The sequence below is a fragment of the Triturus cristatus genome, chromosome 4_1, assembly GCF_964204655.1.
Source record: "Triturus cristatus chromosome 4_1, aTriCri1.1, whole genome shotgun sequence".
NCBI classification, from domain to species: Eukaryota; Metazoa; Chordata; class Amphibia; order Caudata; family Salamandridae; genus Triturus; species Triturus cristatus.
Window position 1 is genome coordinate 590,379,490 of NC_140585.1, and position 22,508 is coordinate 590,401,997.

General features: G+C 49.5%; 1 protein-coding gene across 1 annotated transcript in view; it reads left to right on the forward strand.

Annotated features, from left to right (window-relative positions):
* Positions 1–22,508, forward strand: part of DCLRE1C (DNA cross-link repair 1C) — a 483,826-nt gene that overhangs the window by 164,828 nt on the left and 296,490 nt on the right. Inside the window, exon 7 of the mRNA XM_085652918.1 lies at positions 663–735. Coding sequence (XP_085509044.1) covers positions 663–735 — 73 coding nt within the window. The remainder of the gene's footprint in view (positions 1–662; positions 736–22,508) is intronic.

Below are 22,508 nucleotides of genomic sequence, written 5' to 3' on the forward strand. Positions count from 1 at the left end.
GAGCATCAGCGTTTCCTAAAAAATGCCAGGTTTTTAGGATAAATGCTGATCATGAATTTGTATGCACATTTGTTGTATGTGGATATCCTGAAAATTTGATACAGATCATGCCCTTAATGAGATTGGTTAGATTCAGTGTATTTACTATTGAGACCGCAATAGACCATTAAAGGTGATCGGCCATTTTAAAAATGAAAGTCCTCCCACAGATGTCATAGTTTGGCTTCACATTTGGTTAACTTTGCACGTGGGTTCTTTCCAGCCCCAGACAATGATGAGGCTGCTGTTTGTGCCAGGATCACAGAGATGCCCGAACAAGCCCTATAGTTGATCTCCACTTAGGTTTCCCGCTTCTGAGAGTTCAAAAACATTAAAAGGGTCATATGAAGATTGCAGGTGGGAGAAAGTTATGCATATGAGTTGGGTTTTAAGAGTCAAATGTTTTAAAGCAGATCCCATTCAAGTCTGATGGGTCTGTCCAGTGGTACCATGATATGTGTATGTTCGTCCCTCCCACAACTTACAGTCTGGTTTTCTACCAAAATGTAAGTGAAATGTTAAAAACAACTTTAACTCAATAATATTTTTAAATCATTGCACTACAATTGTAAAAATCGAATATGACCGCTTTACATAAGCAATGCCAACATTGTGTCTTTCAGAGTCAAGGACATTCAGAGTGTATATTTAGATACGACTTTCTGCGATCCCAGATATTATCAGATACCGAGCAGGGTAAGTAACTATTAACTGCATTTCGTTCAGATTGTTTAGCTGTAGTTCACTGATGATTTTGCGGAGTTCGTTGCTGATCAAATACCCATATCTATTTATTCAAGAGTTTTATATAGCCTACACGTCAGCTTACAACATTAATCCTCAATCTATTGCTGATCTTTATAATATCTTTGAGATTGTAGTTAACGGGTCGAGGCATGTGGGCTGCTGAATTCATATCTGTGCATAGATCGCCGCCTAGTGTTGGGTCCGGATGTTTGCACGTTGTTGTCCTGGAAGAGTCTTCGAAGTATCCTGAGATAGGTGACTCCTCCCCTGGACCACAGTGCGCATGGGCATCCTCTCCATCCTCAGATTGTTTTTTTCCGCCATTGGGTTCGGATGTGGTTATCTTGACTCAAGTTAGGAAAATTTAGTTTCAGGCCAAAAGGCCTTTAGTTTTCGTCGGTACTGTTCCCGATCGGTATCGTCAGCTTACTTGCTAGTTTAGCAACTTTATCAACTTTTTTCGGATCCGTTTATTCCGACCATCGACCTTACATCGACGATGGAATCGAGGACCCCATTCAAACGGTGTCCTGTTTGCCACGCAAAATATCCACATATCTACGTCCACCCGGTGTGCAACAAATGCCTCTCTCCGGATCACGACGAATCGAAATGTTTGGCCTGTGCCCGATTCAGATCCAAGAAGACTCTCCGGAATCGACGAGCAGCGAGATTAGAAGCGCAGCAATCGGCACCGGCCCCGACCAACATCTTCAGCACCGAGGACGAAGATGTTGAAAGCGTGGAAAACATCAACTCCAGCCCCGCTTCCGAACACGATTACCGATCGGAAGACACAGATGAAGAGATTTTTCACAGGGAAGAAGCCGACGATGAGGTAGGGGACTACGATGAGGCCTTCGGGGCCGAAGAAGATAACTCTGGTGAAGAGCAGGGCCTACCCGTCCAAACGGAGGCTATTAAAGTGCGTCAGTCTACGGCTCCGGTCGAGGGATCGCCTTCGGGCCTTACCCGAGATCAATCCCGCAGTTCTTCGGCCCCGCCCTCTGGCCCGGCCTCGAACATCCAGCGAGAGCCATTATTACTGAAAAAGACTGGTTTCCCTTCAACGAAACCGAAACCAATCGTCGCACCGGTTCAACAGAAACCGAAAGTGAAACTGGCACTGGTCGGCTCGAAGACCTCCACTTCTTCGACGCCAGCCAAAACCATCGGCTCCGAACGCACCAAAAGGGATTTCGGCGCCGAACTCGCTGCAGCGGATGTCTGCACCGATCCAAAAAGGAAGGCCATCGGTACCACCAAAGCGCCTCGGCCTCCGGCACCGAAGCAATCGGCCCCGACCACCAAGGTTAAAATGGCCGCTCCATCGGAATCCACTTCGAAGGCAGCGACTATGGTCCAGTCATCGACGCCGTCGACCGCTACTACCTCTCCTCGACTCGATGACCCTGTGGCTCAGAAGAAGTCCACACCTACCTCTACAGAACCACTCGGCACCAAAGAACCTTCGGCGTTCTCGGTTAGACAAGTTGCAGCGTCCTTGCAACGTATCAGAGAACAGGCAGCCCTCCAGTCCACGTCGGGCTCCGAGCCGAAAAAGGCTCCAAAGGCACCTTCGGCACCAACCAACATCACTTTTGGTTTGCCGCCGTCCACAGCGCCAAAACTATTCGAGATCCGAACACGTGTCACCCAGACAAGGTCCCCATCTACTGGACACTCTCCTACTGGGCCTTCACCGTCCCAATTCATCGACGCCGACACCGGCAGGCTCATGCTCCGAAAGCGGAAGGTCACTTCCGACCAGGCTCTGGACTCTTACAGAATCCCTCTAAAGCAAAAACTGCCAGCAGAATCGGAACCAGTTCTATATGAACGCCTCCACACCTCCTATCCAGATCCCCAGTCCTTTTCTCCGACGCCCTCCGACACGGACGCAATGGAGGATTACATGGGTGATGACACCACCTACCCCAGGGATATAGAGCCTGAGGAGCAGCAGGACCCAGATCAAGCTTGGGATGACCCTGCAGACCCAGGTGCCGCTACAGATACCCAGGACACGCAGCTTTATGGCGCCAAAACATCTCCCACAGAGGACACTGCTGCCTTCAATGCCCTCATTGAACGCGCCGCAGCCATTCATGGAGTGCAACTCCACTCGGACACAATTGAGGACGATTTCTTAGTGGCCACTTTCGCCTCCTCAGAGAGGACTGTAAAGACTCTGCCCATGTTAAAAGGTGTCCTCAAGCCAGCAAAGGACATTTTCAAGGAAACAACCAGGGCACGGGTGATAAACCCCAGGATCGAGAAAAAATACAAGCCTGCGCCCGGGGACCCTATGTACATTAGAGGCCAGTTACCTCTGGACTCCATTGTGGTTGCTAACGCTCGCAAACGAGCGCACTCGCAGACAACTGGTGATGCTCCTCCCCCGGACAAGGAGTCCAAGGTGCTGGAGACCTCCGGCAAAAGGATTGCAGCCCAGGCAGCAAACATCTGGCGCATTGCCAATACACAGGCGCTCCTGGCTCGCTACGATCGCTCACACTATGACACGTTGGAGTCCCTACTCCAACATCTACCAGACGAGTACAAAGAGGCAGCGGAGCTCCTCATCAGAGAGGGACAACTTCTCACAAACGGATCCATTAAGTGTGCACTGGATGCCGCCGACACAGCTGCGAGGGCAATAAACACCAGCGTCATGCTACGACGACACGCTTGGTTAAGAATCTCCTGATTCAAACCTGAGGTTCAAAATAACATCCTCAATCAGCCTGTCAACCCCGACTACTTATTCGGACCAGAAGTTGACACCACCCTAGAAAAGATCAAAAAGGACACAGACACTGCAAAGTCAATGGGGGCTCTGCAAACGCAGACATTTCGTAGTGGCTCCTTTCGTCGCCCCGGAAATAGGGGAGCGGCTAGAGGACAGGGGTTACAGCAAACATACAATAAAGGGGGCACACAGAGTACCTACGATAAAAACACCAGAGGTGGATATCGTGGCTCCAGCACCAAGGGCAGAGGACGCGGTTACGGCAACACCAGGTCCTCACCCAAGAACAAACAGTGACGCCCTCTCCCTTCCCCCCCGACCACATAACACCTGTCGGGGGGAGACTCCAGCGGTTCCTGTCCACGTGGAATACCATCACCACGGACAGGTGGGTCAGGGATGTTATCCAACACGGTTACTGTCTCGAATTAACCTCCACTCCACCCACAATACCGCCAAAGCACCGTCCTATGTCCTCAGAGCACTTAGCATTATTGCAGCAGGAAGTGCTAAGTATGCTGCAAAAAGGTGCAATAGAGGTCGTGCCCGTCCACCAGCAAGGGACAGGGGTGTACTCTCTGTACTTCTTAATACCGAAGAAGGACGGGTCACTCAGACCTATACTAGACCTGAGACCCCTCAACCATTACATTCTCTCAGAGCATTTCCATATGCTCACCCTACAGCAGGTTCTCCCGCTGCTCAGACAGGGAGACTTCCTAGCCACACTAGACCTCAAAGATGCGTACTTCCACATACCCATACACCCGTCACACAGAAAATATCTCAGGTTCACTATTCAGGGGCAGCACTACCAATTCAAAGTCCTCCCCTTCGGTGTGACAACAGCACCCAGAGTTTTCACCAAGTGCCTAGCTACAGTGGCTGCACATCTACGGAGACAACACATTCACGTCTACCCTTACCTGGACGACTGGCTTGTTCAGGCAACGTCAGCCCAACAATGTGCCAGCCACATGTCCCTCACCATTCACCTCCTTCACAGTCTGGGATTCTCACTAAATTACCCAAAATCACATCTCCAACCCGCACACGTACACCAGTACCTAGGTGCGACCATAGACACTCTGGCAGCCACAGCTCAGCCAAATTTAGTGAGGATCAACAGCATGCTAATGCTGATCTCAAAGTTCAAACCTCAACACTCCCTTCCTGCGCGAGTGTTCATGCAGTTAATAGGCATGATGGCCTCCTGCATTTTCATAGTCCCGCACGCGAGACTACATATGCGCCCGCTTCAGGAGTGCTTGGCACGTCAATGGAATCAGGCTCACGGGCAATTAAAAGACATAGTGTTGGTGAGCGGTCGGGCATAGAACTCTCTGCATTGGTGGAATCCACAAAACCTTTGCAAGGGCCGACCGTTCCAAGAGCCTGTTCCACAAATAATACTGACGGCAGACGCGTCTCTCCAGGGATGGGGAGCTCATGTACTCAATTACACAGTGCAGGGACTATGGACAATACAACAAAAGAAGATGCACATCAACCTTCTAGAACTGATGGCAATCTTCCTGGCAATGAAAGCATTCAAGGTACACTTGTGCAACAAAGTCGTGTTGATCCGGACGGACAACATGACTGCCATGTACTACATACAGAAGCAGGGAGGAACACACTCTCCACAGTTGTCTCATCTGGCTCAGAGCATGTGGAAGTGGGCCATTCAGAGGAACATATTCCTCATGGTGGAACACCTCCCCAGCAAGGACAACCAGATGGCGGATCTGCTCAGCAGACACAGCCACCAGATGCACGAGTGGGAGCTACACCCGTCAGTACTCCAACCGTACTTCCAGCAGTGGGGTCATCCAGAGATAGACCTATTCGCCACAAGGGAAAACGCAAAATGCCAAAGCTTTGCCGCCAGGTTCCCACATCCACAGTCGCAGGGCAATGCGATATGGATGAACTGGTCCGGCAGATTTGCGTACGCTTTTCCCCCAGCGCCGTTGATACCGCTGGTGGCACGCAAACTGCGACAGCACTCACTGACACTCATCCTGGTTGCTCCAACATGGGCACGCCAGCCATGGTACACCACCTTTCTGGAACTTTCCGTGGTGCCGCATCAAAGGCTGCGGATCAAACCCGCGCTTTTGACGCAGAACCATGGAGAAATTCAGCACCCAGATCCGCAACAGCTGAACCTGGCAATCTGGCTCCTGAAGTCCTAGAGTTTGGCTACCTAAACCTGCCACCTGACTGTATAGAGATCATTAAGGAGGCTAGGAGACCCACTACCAGAGCTTGCTATGCAGCCAAATGGAAGAGGTTTGTCATTTATTGGAACAACAATAACATTAACCCGCTAGACGCATCTATTCAGAACATAATCTGCTATCTATTACACCTATACCGATGCAATCTGGCATATACCTCAATACGTGTCCATTTAACCGCAATAGCAGCCTATCTCCAAAACAGGCAGCACCTCTCTTTATTCAGAGTGCCTGCCATCAAAGCCTTCTTGGAAGGACTTAAACGTGTGATTTCCCCCAAGGCACCCCCCAGCACCGGTGTGGAACCTCAACTTGGTCCTCACCAGACTAATGGGTCCACCCTTTGAACCTCTCCATTCATGTGAGATTCAATTCCTCACCTGGAAAGTGGCTTTCCTGGTTGCCATCACTTCCTTAAGGAGAGTTAGTGAACTCCAGGCACTAACCATTCAGGAGCCATTCATACAGGTTCACGCAAACCGGGTCGTACTACGTACCAACCCCAAATTCATGCCTAAAGTAATATCGCAGTTCCACATGAACCAAACCATTGAACTGCCTGTTTTCTTTCAAAACCCACAAAATGTCGCTGAGAGAATGCTCCACACACTAGATGTAAAGAGGGCCCTCATGTACTATATTGACAGAACTAAAGACTTTAGGAAGACTAAACAACTCTTCGTTGCCTTCTCTCCACAACACAAGGGCAACGCCATTTCCAAAGCAGGTATAGCCAGATGGATCGTTAAATGTATCCAAATTTGTTATCAAAAAGCTAAACGCACATTAACGATTCCCCCACGAGCCCACTCAACACGAAAGTTAGGGGCGTCCATGGCTTTCCTGGGAAACATTCCTTTACAGGAAATATGTAGAGCAGCCACATGGTCCACTATACATACATTTAACAAACACTACTGTGTAGATGTGCACTCAAAACAGCAGGCAGCTGTAGGACAGGCTGTTCTCAAAACTCTTTTTCAGACCGCTGCAGCTGGCACTGGTGGCCGCCGCTAATAGGAGGTACTGCTATGTATTCTATGCACAGATATGAATTCAGCAGCCCACATGCCTCGAACTGAATATGCTACTTACCAGTATGCATCTGTTCTTGGCTTGTAGGGCTGCTGACATTCATATCGCCCACCCTCCTCCCCGGCGCCTGTAGCAGCTACAGCTCTCAGAATTACTGTATAGCATGGTCATCACTTTCTGTATCTACTCCATCACTGCCACAATGCCGAAAAACAATCTGAGGATGGAGAGGATGCCCATGCGCACTGTGGTCCAGGGGAGGAGTCACCTATCTCAGGATACTTCGAAGACACTTCCAGGACAACAACGTGCAAACATCCGGACCCAACACTAGGCGGCGATCTATGCACAGATATGAATGTCAGCAGCCCTACATGCCAAGAACAGATGCATACTGGTAAGTAGCATATTCAATATTGGCTTTATAATGAGTTAATTGTCAAGAAAATGTCATCATTTTGTCACAAATGAGCAAATTACTTCAACTGTTGTTATGGACCCAATGCCAAGAATTATCTGCTAAGTACAGGGATTGATGCTGCTCCAAGGCCTCGGAATCCCTGCTACTACAATGCCCGCAGTGCTGCCCGGATGGTTTCTCTTTAACTGCTTCTCCAAAAACTGTGTGGGGTGCTTTTGATGAGCTAGGCGTTTTCCTGAAGTGCCATATTATGTTATAATGTATTTATAGAGCACGTTTACGCAAACATTTCTTTGCAGTTTAGGATGACAAGCTACCAGTGACTAGTGGATAAAGGCCAGAAGATACTTAGGACGTGATTTGGAGTTTGGTGCACTGATACTCTGTCACAATGCACTTGCTATAAGCCTGACAGGATGTCCGTCAGGTTTGTGACAGAGTAACCTATCCGTCAAACTCTAAATCAGGCCCTTAATTATTAAAAAGCCAGGTTTTAGATGGCTTCCAAACCAGAATAGATTTGTTTCTGCCCTCAATGTCAAAGGGAGAGAGTTCCCCAGTTTGTCCGCTGCTGTAGAAAAGGCACTGTCTCTATAAGTGACCATTCTAGTCCTAGTGGTAGCATGCATGGATAATGAATAATTCCTAAGTTTCAGACCACTGTTGAAGGCCCTGGGGAGCTGTCCATTATATCTAGCCATAAGCTTGTGTCCTATTCCAAATACCGATAAAGAGGTGGTATTTAAGAGTTCAGTTTTGGTTAGATTAATTTTGAAGAATTTGTTGGACAACTATTGACTAACAATGATAAAAGCCTCCATTAAACTACAGTTTTTAAAATATTTTTTAGGAGACTCATGTAGACTAGATAGGTTAAAGATAAGCTGAGAATCATCAGCTTATAAGTAACAGCGGACCCATGCGTGCTGGAGCAATTCAGTAAGAGGCTGCATGTACATGTAAAACAGAAAGAGCTGGAGGATGGGTACTCCTGCTCAAGTGCCATACCTGTTGTTCAAGCAAGAATAGTGCTATAGAACCAGGTTACAGAATGATATAGGTCAAGGGCCAGGTAAACCACCACAGTGTGTTGCTCAAATTCCAGGCATGCTATTGCTGCCCATATCTGCAAATTTGCTAATTTCATCTGCAATAAAAAACAGTATCTCTTATCCTTCCACTGGACTTCACATCAGAACTGCTGAGGAGTACAACCCTGGAACTGCAAATGCTGCGTTTCAAGCCGGTCACAGGCTGATTACTAGCATATGAAAATTCAGCCACATCACAAGAGTCCCTGTAAATTCCCTCAATCACTTCCACTTGAAGCCATTATGAAATAGCATAATAAAAAGGGTCTTGTGTGCAACCTTGATTGAGTGGCTCACAGATAATTTAGAAATAGCGGAACTAGGATCTTAGATATCACCCTGTCCCCACCTTAGAAACCCCTTTGCTCAGAAGTTAATCTTACTGTGATTCAATCATTAGCAAGTAAATCCATGTGTAAAGTTGTAATGTCCTTCCAACATAACCAGCTTACTCTCTCCACATTTCCTTACTTCATGAAAAAATTAAAACCATCTCTTTTCAAGAAATATTTCAAATATTTTTTCAGTACAAAGACTTTTGACTCTATCCGCAATCCTTTACTTCTCCATTTCCATGTTCTTTGCACCATCAATGTTCATGAAGGAAACATTTTTGTAGTTCAGCTTTAAGTTTTTAATATACAAGCTTTATACATCTAAACACATGTTAAGCATACTTTTGAATTCACAATATATAGTGCATTACTATGCTCTTGCTTCTTGTTGAAAGACGGACATATGGGTTCAAAGCGGGTTAAGAGGAACCTGCCTAAACAATTGCATATCAGGCTTTTTTGTTTTCAGTTGGAACTGTGCTTTCTAGTGTGTGAAAAATTGTGTTTGCTCTTTCAGCTGTTGTAGAAGGTAAAATATTGCCAGAGTTAACGTAGGAGCGTAGCTAGCCATGCACCAAGATGGCTGCCTTTCTCAGGTACTCTGGTGTCACCTCTTTTCTGAGTTTTGTTAGGGCACTAGGAGTGTGATTGGGTCCTAATTCTCCAGACCCTGTATGACGAAGAGGTGCATATACCATGATGTACTTGTGCCTGATATGGAACTTGATGGTTTGAGATAAGTCCGCTCATGTTCCCACAAGAGGATTCAATATGACGTGAGACTGAAACCTGCATTGCAAAACTTAGAACTCCGAGTTGATGAAGGGAGTCACTGTACCCTCCAGTGTACCAGCACCAATAGGATTGGGCATGGCAATGGAGAGAGATGAAACAGGGATCCATCATCAAGGTGATGGTAATGGCAGATTGGTCCCCCACTATTTGTGGATGGACTGGCACCAGATGCTGCAGCAATGAGCTGTGTAGGAAGCATTGTAACTAATGCAGGCAAGTACTTGTGTGGTGGACATTGGTGAAATGCATCCATTGCACTGATATTTTGCCAAAAGAGCTGATGCAGAAAGGCACTAAAGAGAGGCATACGTTTGCAACTTCTTAAGCAGTGGCCTCTAAAAAATCACAGTGCAAAAATCATAGGGGACAGATTTCCACAAATGGTACTGCCTCAGGCAGAAACAATTATGATGGGGGTGCTGAGATACTTGCAAAATCTGATCCTGCAAATTGTGGCAAGGATGGCTTCTGTAGAGGGGGTAGTTGAAAAATTCAATGGTCACATAAAAATAGCAACATAAAGGCTCCTTATCTGAAAGAAACACGTTAGTTAAATTCCTCACCTTAGAATATCCCCAGGCGTCAGGCTGGATCCGGAAAGATTTTTGTAGCAATACCCCTTGCGCGTCGCTAGGCGTCGTGCGCCGGAATGACGTCGTCGGAGTACTTAGACGCCGCCCTCGCGCGCTGACGTCAGTTCTTCTTTTTTCCGCGCCAGACAGCGCCGATCCGGGAAGAGCTTACCTCTTAGTAAATTTTCGACTAAACTTTTTTGACTCTTTTTGGTCTTCTGTCGACTCGACTCTGGTGCCGGTAGGATGCCTGGGTTTAAAGCCTGTGACTCCTGTCATCGACTGATGTCGGTGACGGACCACCATCACCGGTGCCTTTACTGCCTGGGGGCTGACCACGACGCGGAGTCGTGCCCCGATTGTCAGGCCTTGACCTCGAAGGCTAGGCGGGAGCAGTCCCGTAAGCTTCTCGAGCTTCGGCTTCGCGACGCTCACGGTCCCGGTCCAGGAGGAGGTCCAAGGACCGGTCGCGGAGCCGCAGTCACCATCATCGCTCGTCGGGCTCGAAGTCTTCGGGTAAGTCGAAGCGATCTAAGAAGTCCAAGAGGCGACACCGCTCTTTGGACTCCCCTCGCCGGTCGCACGACTCGGCCGAGGGTCAGGGTGGTCCCACCCTCGCGGCTCCATCGGAGCCACAGGAGCCGCGTCCGTCTCCATACCCGCCGGTCCCTGGGACTGATGCGACTCCGACGGAGGTCAGTGCCTTCCTCTCGGCCATGAGGGGCCTGGCTCCGCCGTCGACGCCTGCCTGCACGCCTTTGGGCCCCGTAGGCTCGACTGGGCGACCTCGCATGCCGGCGGCTCCGGCCCCGGCGACGACTTCGGTCCCGACGCCGCAGGTCCCCGAGGGATCCAGGCCTGGATCTCTGCCGGCGCCGGTCGACCTCACGACGCCTCCTCCGCTGCACCGGTTCCGCCTCCGGCGCCGTCTCCGGACGACGCCGTTCCCCGGTTTAGCCCCTGTCCGGGCCCGGCGCCGGGTTGGCGCCGCTTGACGCCGCACCCGACGCCGATGGATGAGCGTTTCATCTACCGCCCGGCTCCGATCATTCCTCCTGATTATCAGGAATCGAATGACGAGGGCGTCTGGGAGGAGTCTGAGGACTCTATGGCCATACAGGGCCAACTTTCACAGTACTGGGCAGACGAACTGGGGGGTGCCAGTGGTCTGGACACTTCCCCGGACGCTGGTTTCATCTCTCCTCCGACTGTGGCCTCGGAGGAAGGTGCAGCTTTTTCAGTGGTGCTACGCAAGGCGGCCGAAGCCCTGGGGCTCGAGTTGCCTGCTGTGGCCGTGAGGACTAACATCCTCACAGAGGTGCTTCAACCGTCAGCAAGCTCCACAGAGCCTCTGCTGCAGTTCAATGAGGCCCTCATAGACGTTCTGCAGGGCACTTGGTCCAAGCCCTCCACAGTTCCTCCTGTGGATCGGAACGTGGCCCGGCGCCACCGCCCTGCTCCGGGTGACCCCAGTTTCCTGTCCCAACACCCCACCCCCGAGAGTCTGGTTATCCAGGCCTCCACTTCCCAATCCACCTTCCCGTCCGCCCTTCCAGATCGGGAATCCAAGAGGCTGGAACAGTTCGGAAAGAAGCTGTTCTCTTCCCTGAGTTTGGGCCTGCGGTCTTTGAACACCGCTTGCCTCTTGGACTGTTTCTCCCACTCTCTGTGGGATACGGTGGAGGACGTGCTGCCCCTGTGTCCGGAGGAGGCCCGGACTCGTCTCTCCCGGGCGCTTGCTGATGGGCGAGATGCAGCACGACATGCCATACGGTGTGGACTAGACACCACGGACTCGCTGGGTAGGGCGATTTCCACCACGGTGGCGCTCCGGGGCCACGCCTGGCTGCAGTCCACGTCTTTTTCGGGGGATGTCCAGAGTACCCTCATGGATATGCCCTTTGATGGCACTCGCCTTTTTGGTGAGAAGGCGGATAGTGCGCTGGCTCGTTTTAAGGACTCCCGGGCTACGGCCAAATCCTTGGGTCTCTCGGCCCAACGGCCGCAAACTTCCGCCTTTCGCCCCTTTCGTGGCCAAGGAAGGGGCGCCTCCTCACATCCGCCTAGCCACCGGCCGCAGAACCAACCTGCACGCGGACGTGGATTCCGCCGTGGCGGTACTGGAGGACAACGTGCCGTTCAGTCCACATCCACCCCGGCAGCATCCGCCTCAAAGCCCTCCTAGTCTGAGCTTTCAGGCCCATTCCACGCCAGTGGGCGGCAGAGTTCGCCATCACCTGCTCCACTGGCGAGCCATCACTTCGGACAGGTGGGTGCTGCAAACCGTCCGAAGGGGCTACTCCCTCCCCTTCGAGACGACCCCTCCAGCCATGCCACCGCAGTGCCACCGTATATCGGAGGATCACTTGAATCTTCTGCGGGAGGAAGTTACGGCCCTCTTGGCCAAAGAGGCCGTCGAGCGCGTTCCTGGTCCAGAAGTAGGCCGTGGTTGCTATTCCCACTACTTTCTGGTTCCCAAGAAGGGCAAAGGGGGCCTACGCCCTATCTTGGACCTCAGGAGCGTCAACGCCTTCCTCCGGAAGGAACGGGTCAAGATGCTAACTTTAGCTCAGGTTCTGGCTGCCCTTGACCCTGGAGACTGGATGGTAGCGTAGGACTTGCAGGACGCCTATTTTCACATCCCCGTCCTGCCGGCCCACCGGCGTTACCTGCGGTTCACTGTGGGTCAGGAGCACTTTCAGTTCACCGTGCTCCCCTTCGACCTCACCAATGCCCCTCGGGTGTTCACGAAAGTGATGGCGGTGGTCGCAGCTCATCTGCGCAGAAAGTATCACTGGAGAAGCATTATATAAAAAAGAGGGGCAGGCAATGTATTTGGGGATATAGAGAAATAATTTCTTGAACAGTTTATACAGAGAATGGCACATTATACAATTCTCGTTGCAGTTTGCTCTTGTCTAACCTCTCCCCTTTTTCTTCCCGATTTCCTTGTGTGCTCACCTACATTTGTCTTAAATCTGCTTCTTTCTGTACCAATTGCTAAGAGTTTAGCGTATAACAACATATATGGTGTAGGCTTTGCTGTGACATTTCCTGTCATTTTTACATACCTTAGTCTTATTATGCGTTGTAAGAACTCTCCCTGGAACTCCTTCTGGTGGCCACCCAACCTAGGTCCCACACCCACAGACAATGCCACAAACCTCAGCATCGTCCTGTTTGACTAACTCAGGATGAACAAACAGGTCAATTCAGTGACTGCATCTTGCTGCCACAGCCTTAGAATGCTCAGCAAGATCTTCAAATGGCTACCCACGCTCACAAGACGCACGGTCCCCCAAGCTCTCATCACCAGCAAAATCGTCTATGGCAATGAACTCACGCAGAGTCCAGTTGATCCAAAACACCACCTCTAGACTCATCCTAAACATACCCAGAAACACAAATATCACTCCCTACCTCAATTAACTCCACTGGCTACCCATCCAGAAACGCTGGAAGTTCAAGCGGCTCATCCACACATACAACATGCTCCACACACAGGACCAGCTTACCTCAATGACTGACTCCAACTCTATCATCCCACCAGACAACTACGCTCCACCTCTCTCTCCCTCACACGAATCCTTCGCATCCACAGAAACCAGACAGGAGGGCGTGCATTCTCCTTTATCGCCACCAAAAACTGGACCAAACTTCCTCTACACATCAGAACTGCTCAAGTTCTGTAAGAAGCTCAAGACCTCGCTGTTCAACTAGGAGCACCGCTGGTCCCACGCTCCAGCACCTGGATACCCTCATGGATTATATGTTGCGCCATACATATCCACCTAGCATAACATAACATGGGTCGGAGTTTGGCCAGGGTGTGAGATGGCCACTCTTTAGAGAGACTTTGCCGGCTGAGCCCATAATCCTGCTATCATCTGCAGTGCACTGGATCACTCACCCACCAAACTGGTCATCACAGTGACCCCTGCCCATGGTGCACCCACTGGAGCAGTTTGGCTGCCTTTGCTGCCCCTGGTATCTCACTGTGCCTAATGGGGGGCTGCAGCCCACTAGCATCTCGGTGCGGCCTACGCTGCCTTGCGGAGCCCCGTTCCCTGGTTGTCTCTGTGACTGGGACCACGAATCCTGTGCCTGGCCTGCCGATAGTTGAAGTAGACCGACATCTGCCGTTCCCTACTGTGCTGTGCTCCCCAGAGCCTGCGATGAGCATCTTCCCCCCCCATCTTTCATGTTGACACCCAAGAGCCATGCTACTCTCTGAAGTGGTGTCTACTTACTGGGCCGTGACCCAGGCCATGAGAAGGCCCGTCGACAACCCTGGTGCCCCCCGGAATGGCGGCTCTCTTAGAGGAGGACAACTGTTGTATGGAGATTGCAGGTCAGCAGCCTTGCCTGGAGGCATCCGCACTTTGCAGCCAAGATGGCAGGCCCCTGACTGGCAGTGACTGTGGCCGCGTAGGCCACGGCAGGCCTTCCTGCTGCAGCGCTATGCACCTGGCTACTGGGCCCCCTAGCTTGGGCTTTCCGCTCCGCCCTGGCTGGGAAGCGCCCGTGCCTGTAGGTGGCACCGGGGAGGGACCGGCTGCTTCACTGCTGTGTGCCTCTGGACCGTGCCACCGCCCATTCTCCCTTCACACAAGAGATCCCTACATTATTCTGGAGCACTGGCAGCTGTTGACTGGTGGACTTGGTGCTGGGTAGCAGAGCCTGGTATTCTGCCCGGCTCAGGTATTGGGCGGCTCATGGGGTGTGGGAGCCCTCGCCATTTCTTTCTACACGTTGCCACGTGGTTTGAACTTGGTGCTGCCAGTGGGAGACTGCCTGCTCATATCTTCCCCCGCCCCCTCACCAATGGAGTTTTGGAGAATAGCGCCTTCTCCAGCCAGCATTGGTGTGCGCTCTTCTGTGGAGTACTCTGATGGCTCACACTCATGTGATAAATGGGCATGGGGTGGCCCCCCTGCCGCCTTGTGTCCCCTCGAGCCTGGGACCCGGGCCTGCTCATGCCCCCTGGTTGGGAGATCGATTCAGGGTGTGGTGTGGCTCTAGCGACACGATGAAGCCTGCTTAAGGTCACGGCTCAATTGATCTCCACTCCTGATTGCCTTGTCTGCTGTTGTGGTCTGCCGCTACTGCTTACCCTTGCCGATCTGCTATTCGGAGAGCGCTGTTGCGCCAGTTACATCGTCTCCCGACCACGGGAAAACATGATTCCAAATAATCGAAGCTCTCGTTTGAGGGCAAACGCCTCACTCGCCAGGTGGATCATGAAACGCGATCTGAGGTCTCCCCGGATCGTTCCGTGCAAGACAGTCGACAAGATATTGACCTAAAGGAGCTACTAGTTGACGTAAAGACCAGTCGGAAGCCATAGACGCCAAGCTATATAACCTCAATAGCTATCTGTATCATGTTAAGCAACGTGTTGATAAGTATAAAGAAAGACTGAATCATCTGGAAAATTGCATATGGGATGAGGATGACGCACAGGCAGACTCCAAAGAATACCTACTGAGGATGGACAGGGTGCTCAAACTCATAAAGGCCAAAAATGAACATTTTGAGGCGTTCTCTCTTCTCAATAATCTGAGGATCATAGGTGTCCAGGAGTCCACCACAATCACAAAATGGAGGACTTTGTGGAGACAATGCTGTGTGGATTATTTGGAGAGGGCCTGTCTGCGGTCTTCATGCTTTAACGGGCACAGCGCTCGCTGGGCCCACGGCCCCCTCCGGGCGCGCTGGCTCGCCCATAGTTGCTCGCCTTTTGAACAACAGAGAACGGGAATGTGGTTCTGTGGCTGGCGCATGAGTCAGGCTCTGTTCAGTATCATGGGACCAGCCTGTCGTTCCACCTGAACTTCACAGTGTCAGTACAGGCCGCTCGCTGTGAATTCCTCTGCGTCACACGGATTTTCCAGAGGGTGGAAATCTCATACGCATTGCTATACATGGCCAAACTGCGCATCACCTTGGATGGTAAACCACACTTTTTCACAGGCATAAAATCTGCAATGAAATTTCTAAGCATGCTACCAAAGGGAAAAGCCCACACAGAGACTTGCCGCACACATGAATGTGCTTAGTGATAATGAATGAGGACGAGCCCTTCTGAACTCAATTTCCTCCAGGCCTAAGCTATGGCATGCTATGGGGTGCCGTATGTGTTATCCTCGGTTCACCCACCCAGCCGTGCTTGGAATCCTATTATTAAAACCTCAGTTCTAGCTTCGCATCCCCTTAGTCATTTTTAACACACCTTACCCTTACCCATTCTACTCATATTCTTTGCCATTCGCTCATGCACCTCACATTGACAGAAAAGAAAAGATCTCCTGCAAAGAGCCCCCTCAAGGGGCCCGTTGGGCGTTGCAGCGCTGGCCCAACGAGGAGCTGCCCATATAATGAAGCGTGACACCCCTCGGGGTGTGTGAGGGCCCTTGCTCCTAAAAGGAGCACTCCCCTCCAATGCCTTCTTTCCTGACCTAGACCTCCTCATACAGGAACTGAACTCTCTTTGTTCTCAAAGGAGATATACATGACCATACACACAATCACATTATACTCAGCACCCTTCACCTGTCTTGTAGGACTCCTAGGGTTTGTCTCAGACACACCTGCCTATCATTACCAGCTCACAGCCATATTGTTGTTATTAGCCAAACGCAGGGAGGCATGCATTGGGGGTGGAAACCTGCTCCCACCCTTTGGACTTCGCTGGGCGATGTCACGTATTGCCAGGAACAACTATCTATTTACTGGGAGTTAATACCATTACGCTCCGGTCCCAAAGAGATAATGGAACCCTTCCTATCCTTTCTCCGTCGCACTGATTCCATCTCGGCGAGCGGAAGAGACTGTACAGGAGGCGCACACTGTCCGAGATGGCAATCAGCAGCCCGCCCTAGCGTCCCAGGAATTCTTTTGTATGGTAGTCTTACCAGAAGATGCGGATGTAAGTGCATTTGTAGCTATGATGGGGCCTACATGCAGAATGCACTCTACGCATGACAATATGATGTGAAAGATGATTGTTCACGAAATATGGTCTAACTCCCAGTCTCTCTGTGTCTTATTTTACCTAACTGTCTGGAAAAAGAGAACTGCTCTGCGGGAAGCTCATAATTGTAGTCTATGCCCCCCCCCCCCCACCCAACATCTTCCTTATCCCCCCCTTTCCATTTTGGTCCCTTTTTTTTCTCAACGCCGTTCCTTCTTCCAATGTGATCCCTGTTGTAATGTTTCTCATTGTTAAATGGAAGTACGGAAAACAAAAAAAATAACATGTTATTGAAATACTACAATGCACATATATTTTGTCGTTTCTTTTCAAGCTTAACATTTATTATCTTTGCTTTTATGTGGAACTTGTGTTTAAGGTTTTGGACAATATATATAAAACGCTTTAAAAAACAGCTTTGAATGGATTGTTGGGCAGTTCAGTAATGTTCCTAATAGTGTTAATAAAAAATATTTAAATGTAAAGAAGTCACCAAGATGCACATTGCATTAGTTGCAATATTTAATTGCAGATTCCGATCTCATTTTAACATCATAAGGACCGTGTCTTCTCTCATGGAGTTCAGGAGCCTTTTCCAACCTCAGAACCCCCTCAAAGAGCTTTTCTATTGATTCTATCCCCCCTGCCTGAATTGGCGATAAAACTCTGGGGTGGGGTGGGGTGTAATGCCATCTGAGCATGGAATCTTCAGCATACCTTTAAGAGTTGCCCAAAGTTACTCTTTAGTAAGACTGCTCCAGTGCAACAGCGCGCTCTGGAGTGAGCAATGGAATCTCAAGGTCATTCGAAAAGCTAGTTATCAGTACTTCCGGAGAATAGGCCTTTTTTGTATACCGTGGTCAAACAATGTGCTAGAGTGGAGTTTATTGCCATTGGGGTCGCTGCTTTCATACCATCAGTTCGGTTCCGGAACAGTTTAGTGGAGTAGGGCCATTCCTCCTCAACAGCCATGCTAACAGTTGCTGGGTTTTTTGCCTTCTCTCTATGGTCTTTGTCTATTATCTATGTGGGTAAACATATCCAAGGCATCCGAATGATCACTCGTCCACCTTCGCTGCGCCGGCGCTGTGGCCGGTTCTCCTGAGGTATCATAGGTTGTTTGCTTTTGGAGTTGAGTCTGCTTCTCCTTGGCCCGTATTAGATTGTTGCAATTGTCTTTTGATCCCATAGATCGTACTCGCACATTCCTTCCGAAAGTACAATTTTTAGGGCATCCTGTTCAGTAGCCTGACAGTTGATCCCCAGTTATTTTCAAAATGGGAACTGATGGTTGAACCTATCCTAATTGTAACCCCAGGGCCTGTAGGACTGGTGCCATGTTATACTTAATTAGAGGTGAGGAATGGTCTGAAAGGAATCTACACCGGTATTGATCGGCAACAGTTGTGGTCTCTAGACTGTTCATGACCAAAATGCTGTCTTATATGCTATACCTGTCATGTGCTAATGAGTGATCAAATATCCCTAATTTCAGAGTGCAATACTCGCCATATATCAACGTATCCAAGGTTAGTCATAGCCTCCACTAATATCTCAGTCCCAGTGTGGAATGGGGCTCGACTGTATGTCCATCCATGCTGTATGTCCAATCGTTAAAATGTCCCCCCCACCGCCATAAGCAGGAAGTCCACATAAGGAGCAATAATACCACATGTAGATCAAAATTATGCTTTACCGTCTGTGTTAGGAGCATAGTTGTTCAGTAGTCACACTTCCCCCCCCCCCCCCCCCCCCCCACTAGTAGGCCATAAATCAGGACATATCTGCCCTCCACATTGGCTCTAGAGTAGCAGTGCTGAATCGGAACCCATGGGGCCACCCAGAGAGGAACCCTTCTGGTGTAGGATGAATCATGATGCTGGAACAGTTTTGAGAGTGAGGGTGCTGCCATCAATGTTACATCAATAAACTGACAAGGATATAGTATGTAGCTGGTGGTGCATTGTGGAGCAAACTTTCGGAAATATATATATGTGTCATGGTGTGGTTATCTTTGCAAAGACATACAGTTTTACTGATAAACTATATAGCACACAAACGATAATATGTGGTAGTCCGGTTTCAACGACTATTTGTTATTTGCACATCACCAAGTATAGTGTCATGATTTGTTTCAATCATATTAAAGTCTTTCTTTCCCTCTCACTTCAGAATTATAAACAAGCATTGGCATAGCCAATAGGTCTCGCCTTTGGGACCTTATAAGTGTTTAGCCATGCAACAGTTGATGTTGCACCAAGGATATTGTGCAGCATAACTAAACACTTATAAGGTCCCAAAGGCGAGACCTATTGGCTATGCCAATGCTTGTTTAAATTTGCATTCTGGAACTTGGTGTTTTCTTAATCCCCATATATGAAACCAGGACTACGAGTCCCAGAATGCAAAGATTCTGGGGTGGAGAAGCTAATCACACAGAGTTTCAATATATGTAGCCTCACTCACTTTTGTTACAACTGCAAATAACACATGGGCGTAGGGTGTCCGCGAGTAGGGGATACGGGACGAAGAGAGACTGGGCAGGGAGAGCACAGTGCGACCTAGAAATGAGGGTGGGGGGCGGAGCAGAGATAGAGGCAGGGAGTGGTGCGGGGTAGATAGAAGTAAAAGAATAGTGAGGTTGGCTGGGGAGTGGAGGCTGACCGTGAGACGACGGGACAAAAGCTAGGAAGAAAGCCTATACCTGGACTCTCCGTGACCCCATGTCCAGTGTCCCTTCATGGCTGGTAAGGCAGGGACGGGCTCTGCGCCTACTCCCTTCACAAGCTCATTTTTTCTGATCCCTACTCCTCTTTCACACACTAGATGTTTTTTAAAGTTGTCAGATCTGTAATGTACCATAACAATGACGCCAGAATGATGCTAGAGTGCCTAGTTACCTTTGTAAGACATTCCGAAAGCGAGAGAGTGAAAAGCATCGGTGTTCAAGCGAGGGAAGATATCCGGGTAAGTGGCGTCGCCGGCGTCACTGCTTGCGTTGCATTCCTAGCTGAGCGCGCTCCATTTAGAGCCAGGCGTTGCGAAAGTAATGCTAAGGGCGCTATCAAGATGTGTTTAACTCCGCTCGTCACCTCTCCACGCTTTTCAGAGTGTCTGCGAGCCACACGGATGAATAAATCGGAGTTTGATGGGTAGTATTGATCCCCGGGGTACTTAATTGCTTTTAATTTTCCGCTGTGTTTGAAGAGCTTAATGAAAGTCGGTGTTTCTTTTCTAAACTAAGAAGCAGCGGGTTTATCTGACCTGTTAATGAAAGTTAGTGTTTCTTTTCTAAACTAAGAAGCAGCGGGTTTATCTGGTCTGTTTGTGGAAATATAGTGCAAACAAGCAGGAAGTGGGATAAGGGAGGGGGTAGGGCACGTTGCGCGCACTAAGGCGTAGAGGCACGCAGGCTGGCAAATGGTGTGCACTTTCGCGGCTGCTTTGATGTTCTCAGTGGCCACGCGGCTCACTGGGAACATCAAAGCGGCCGCAAAAGTGATCACGCAGGCTGACAAATGATGCGCACGCCCAGCGCACATGCACTGTAGCTGGAGGCCTGAAAAAAGCCACTAGTTTGCACTTCCAAAACCCGCTTACTAAAACTCTCGCCAGAGCAGCGCTAAAGCGTTGGCTCAGGCGAGACCTAGAAAGCACCTGATAAGTCCTTCATTAAATGCTTATATGGTTTTAAATATATGTTACATTTTGTAGCGTGTTAGAAACAATTGCATACTTTTCTCACCAGCATAAAAGTAAACATCAATGTCCATGTTAAAATAAAAAGCAGCAATTTGGCAGAGGGCACAGCCTGGCATTTGACCTCTGCCTTTGAGCGTACAGCAAATATGACATAATAAAAACGAATTGCTTATTCATTTTCAGAACTCCAACACGGTTATTCTGAGGGTGCTGCAGCATCTCCGGTACCCCTCCATTTTTTTTTCAGAGGGTAGTTACTTCTTCATCTATTAAGTGCATTTCCTATAGAAACGCAGTGTTGATCCATTTCAGAATTGTGTCCACTCTGTATCTCTTAATATAGCCATGGGCATGCCATGTAATGCATTTTACAGGTGCGCCCATTTTAATGTCCCCAAGTTATTCTTGTTTGAATGCGTCTGTGAGGGTACCAAGCAAAGCAGTAAAAATTTAGTGTACCGAGCAAGTGGGTGAACGATTTTATGAATGTCAGCTAGTCTATATTAATCACGTTTCGGGTATCACTTATAAACATTACAAACTATCCAAAAACCTCCACGCGCCCCTCTCCCCACACCCCCCCAGGAATACATCAATACAAACCAGCGCCTTTTGTTTACCCAATGTCCCTATCAGCAAGATTGCAATTGACTTGCAAAGTGTCACATATGAACTTACCAACACACAACATAAACTGTTAAATCTTAGTCAACAGGCTGAGGAGTCCAGTGCCACGTACACTGACAGTCAACAAATGTAGGCTTTCACTCGACTTTGCCCCCACACCCACCATCAGGCCGAAGCGTGTATCACCATAACCTTTGTATTTAGTATCTAGTGTGGAAGCATGAATGGTGTAATGTGATGTAATTTGAATACAAAGCCCATATTTCACCTTCAGCAACTCTCAGCAGGTTAAACCATACATACCCCGGGGTGCCCCATCCGCACAGACCCCCAGTGCAAAAGTATTGAAAGTTTGGGTGTTATCCAAGTCCCCTTCGGTTGCACTTGCACTCACAGAACAGAACAATACCAAGGAATCTGTACTGGCATGGCAAACAAGAGAATCGTCAAAACTGAAATGTATATATTGAATCGCTATATGATATGTACAGAGCAAGACTGGTGTGGCGGCACACACTGTGAGTGCTACTAAGGCATAGTTGTTCAGGGGTTCCAAAGCGGGACCAAACACACTGCTACACACACCGCAATCGGGCCGCCAGGGTTCACCCTCCCAGATCCACCCCAGTTCAAGCAACCGCAGTATCACTAGATTGCCCCAGTGGCACAGCCAGTGCCATCGGGGACCCACAAAGGTATCCTCCTTCATCAATACCCTGCCCTGAGAGTCTAGTCTAGGGCTAGCCAACAGCACTGCATCCCAGGCCAGCAGGATTGGAATCCTACGAAACGCCCCTATTCTCCTTCCTCCATATCGCCTCTCTCTCTCGCAGTCAGCCTACTTAATCACTTTCCTCCACCATCTTCACAGATAGGGACCTCCATCTGATTTCCAGCTCATTATCAACTGTCAACGGGCAAGGATAAGTGCCAGATCTGTGAACCCTTAGATAACCGTGTGAGCAGCACTGCTTCTGTGAAGGCCTAGCAAACATAGTTGTGGGATGCTCTCAAAGGACCTGTCCGTAGCTCTATGGATAAGCTGTAACACACTGTCCCTCCCAGTAGGTGGTCAGTGTGGAGCAGTTCCAGATCATGTTGTAGAAGTCTGCATCCTCCTCGCCACAGCAGGGGCACGCCGATGAGGCTGCAGGGAACATGCTATGAATGCGCAGT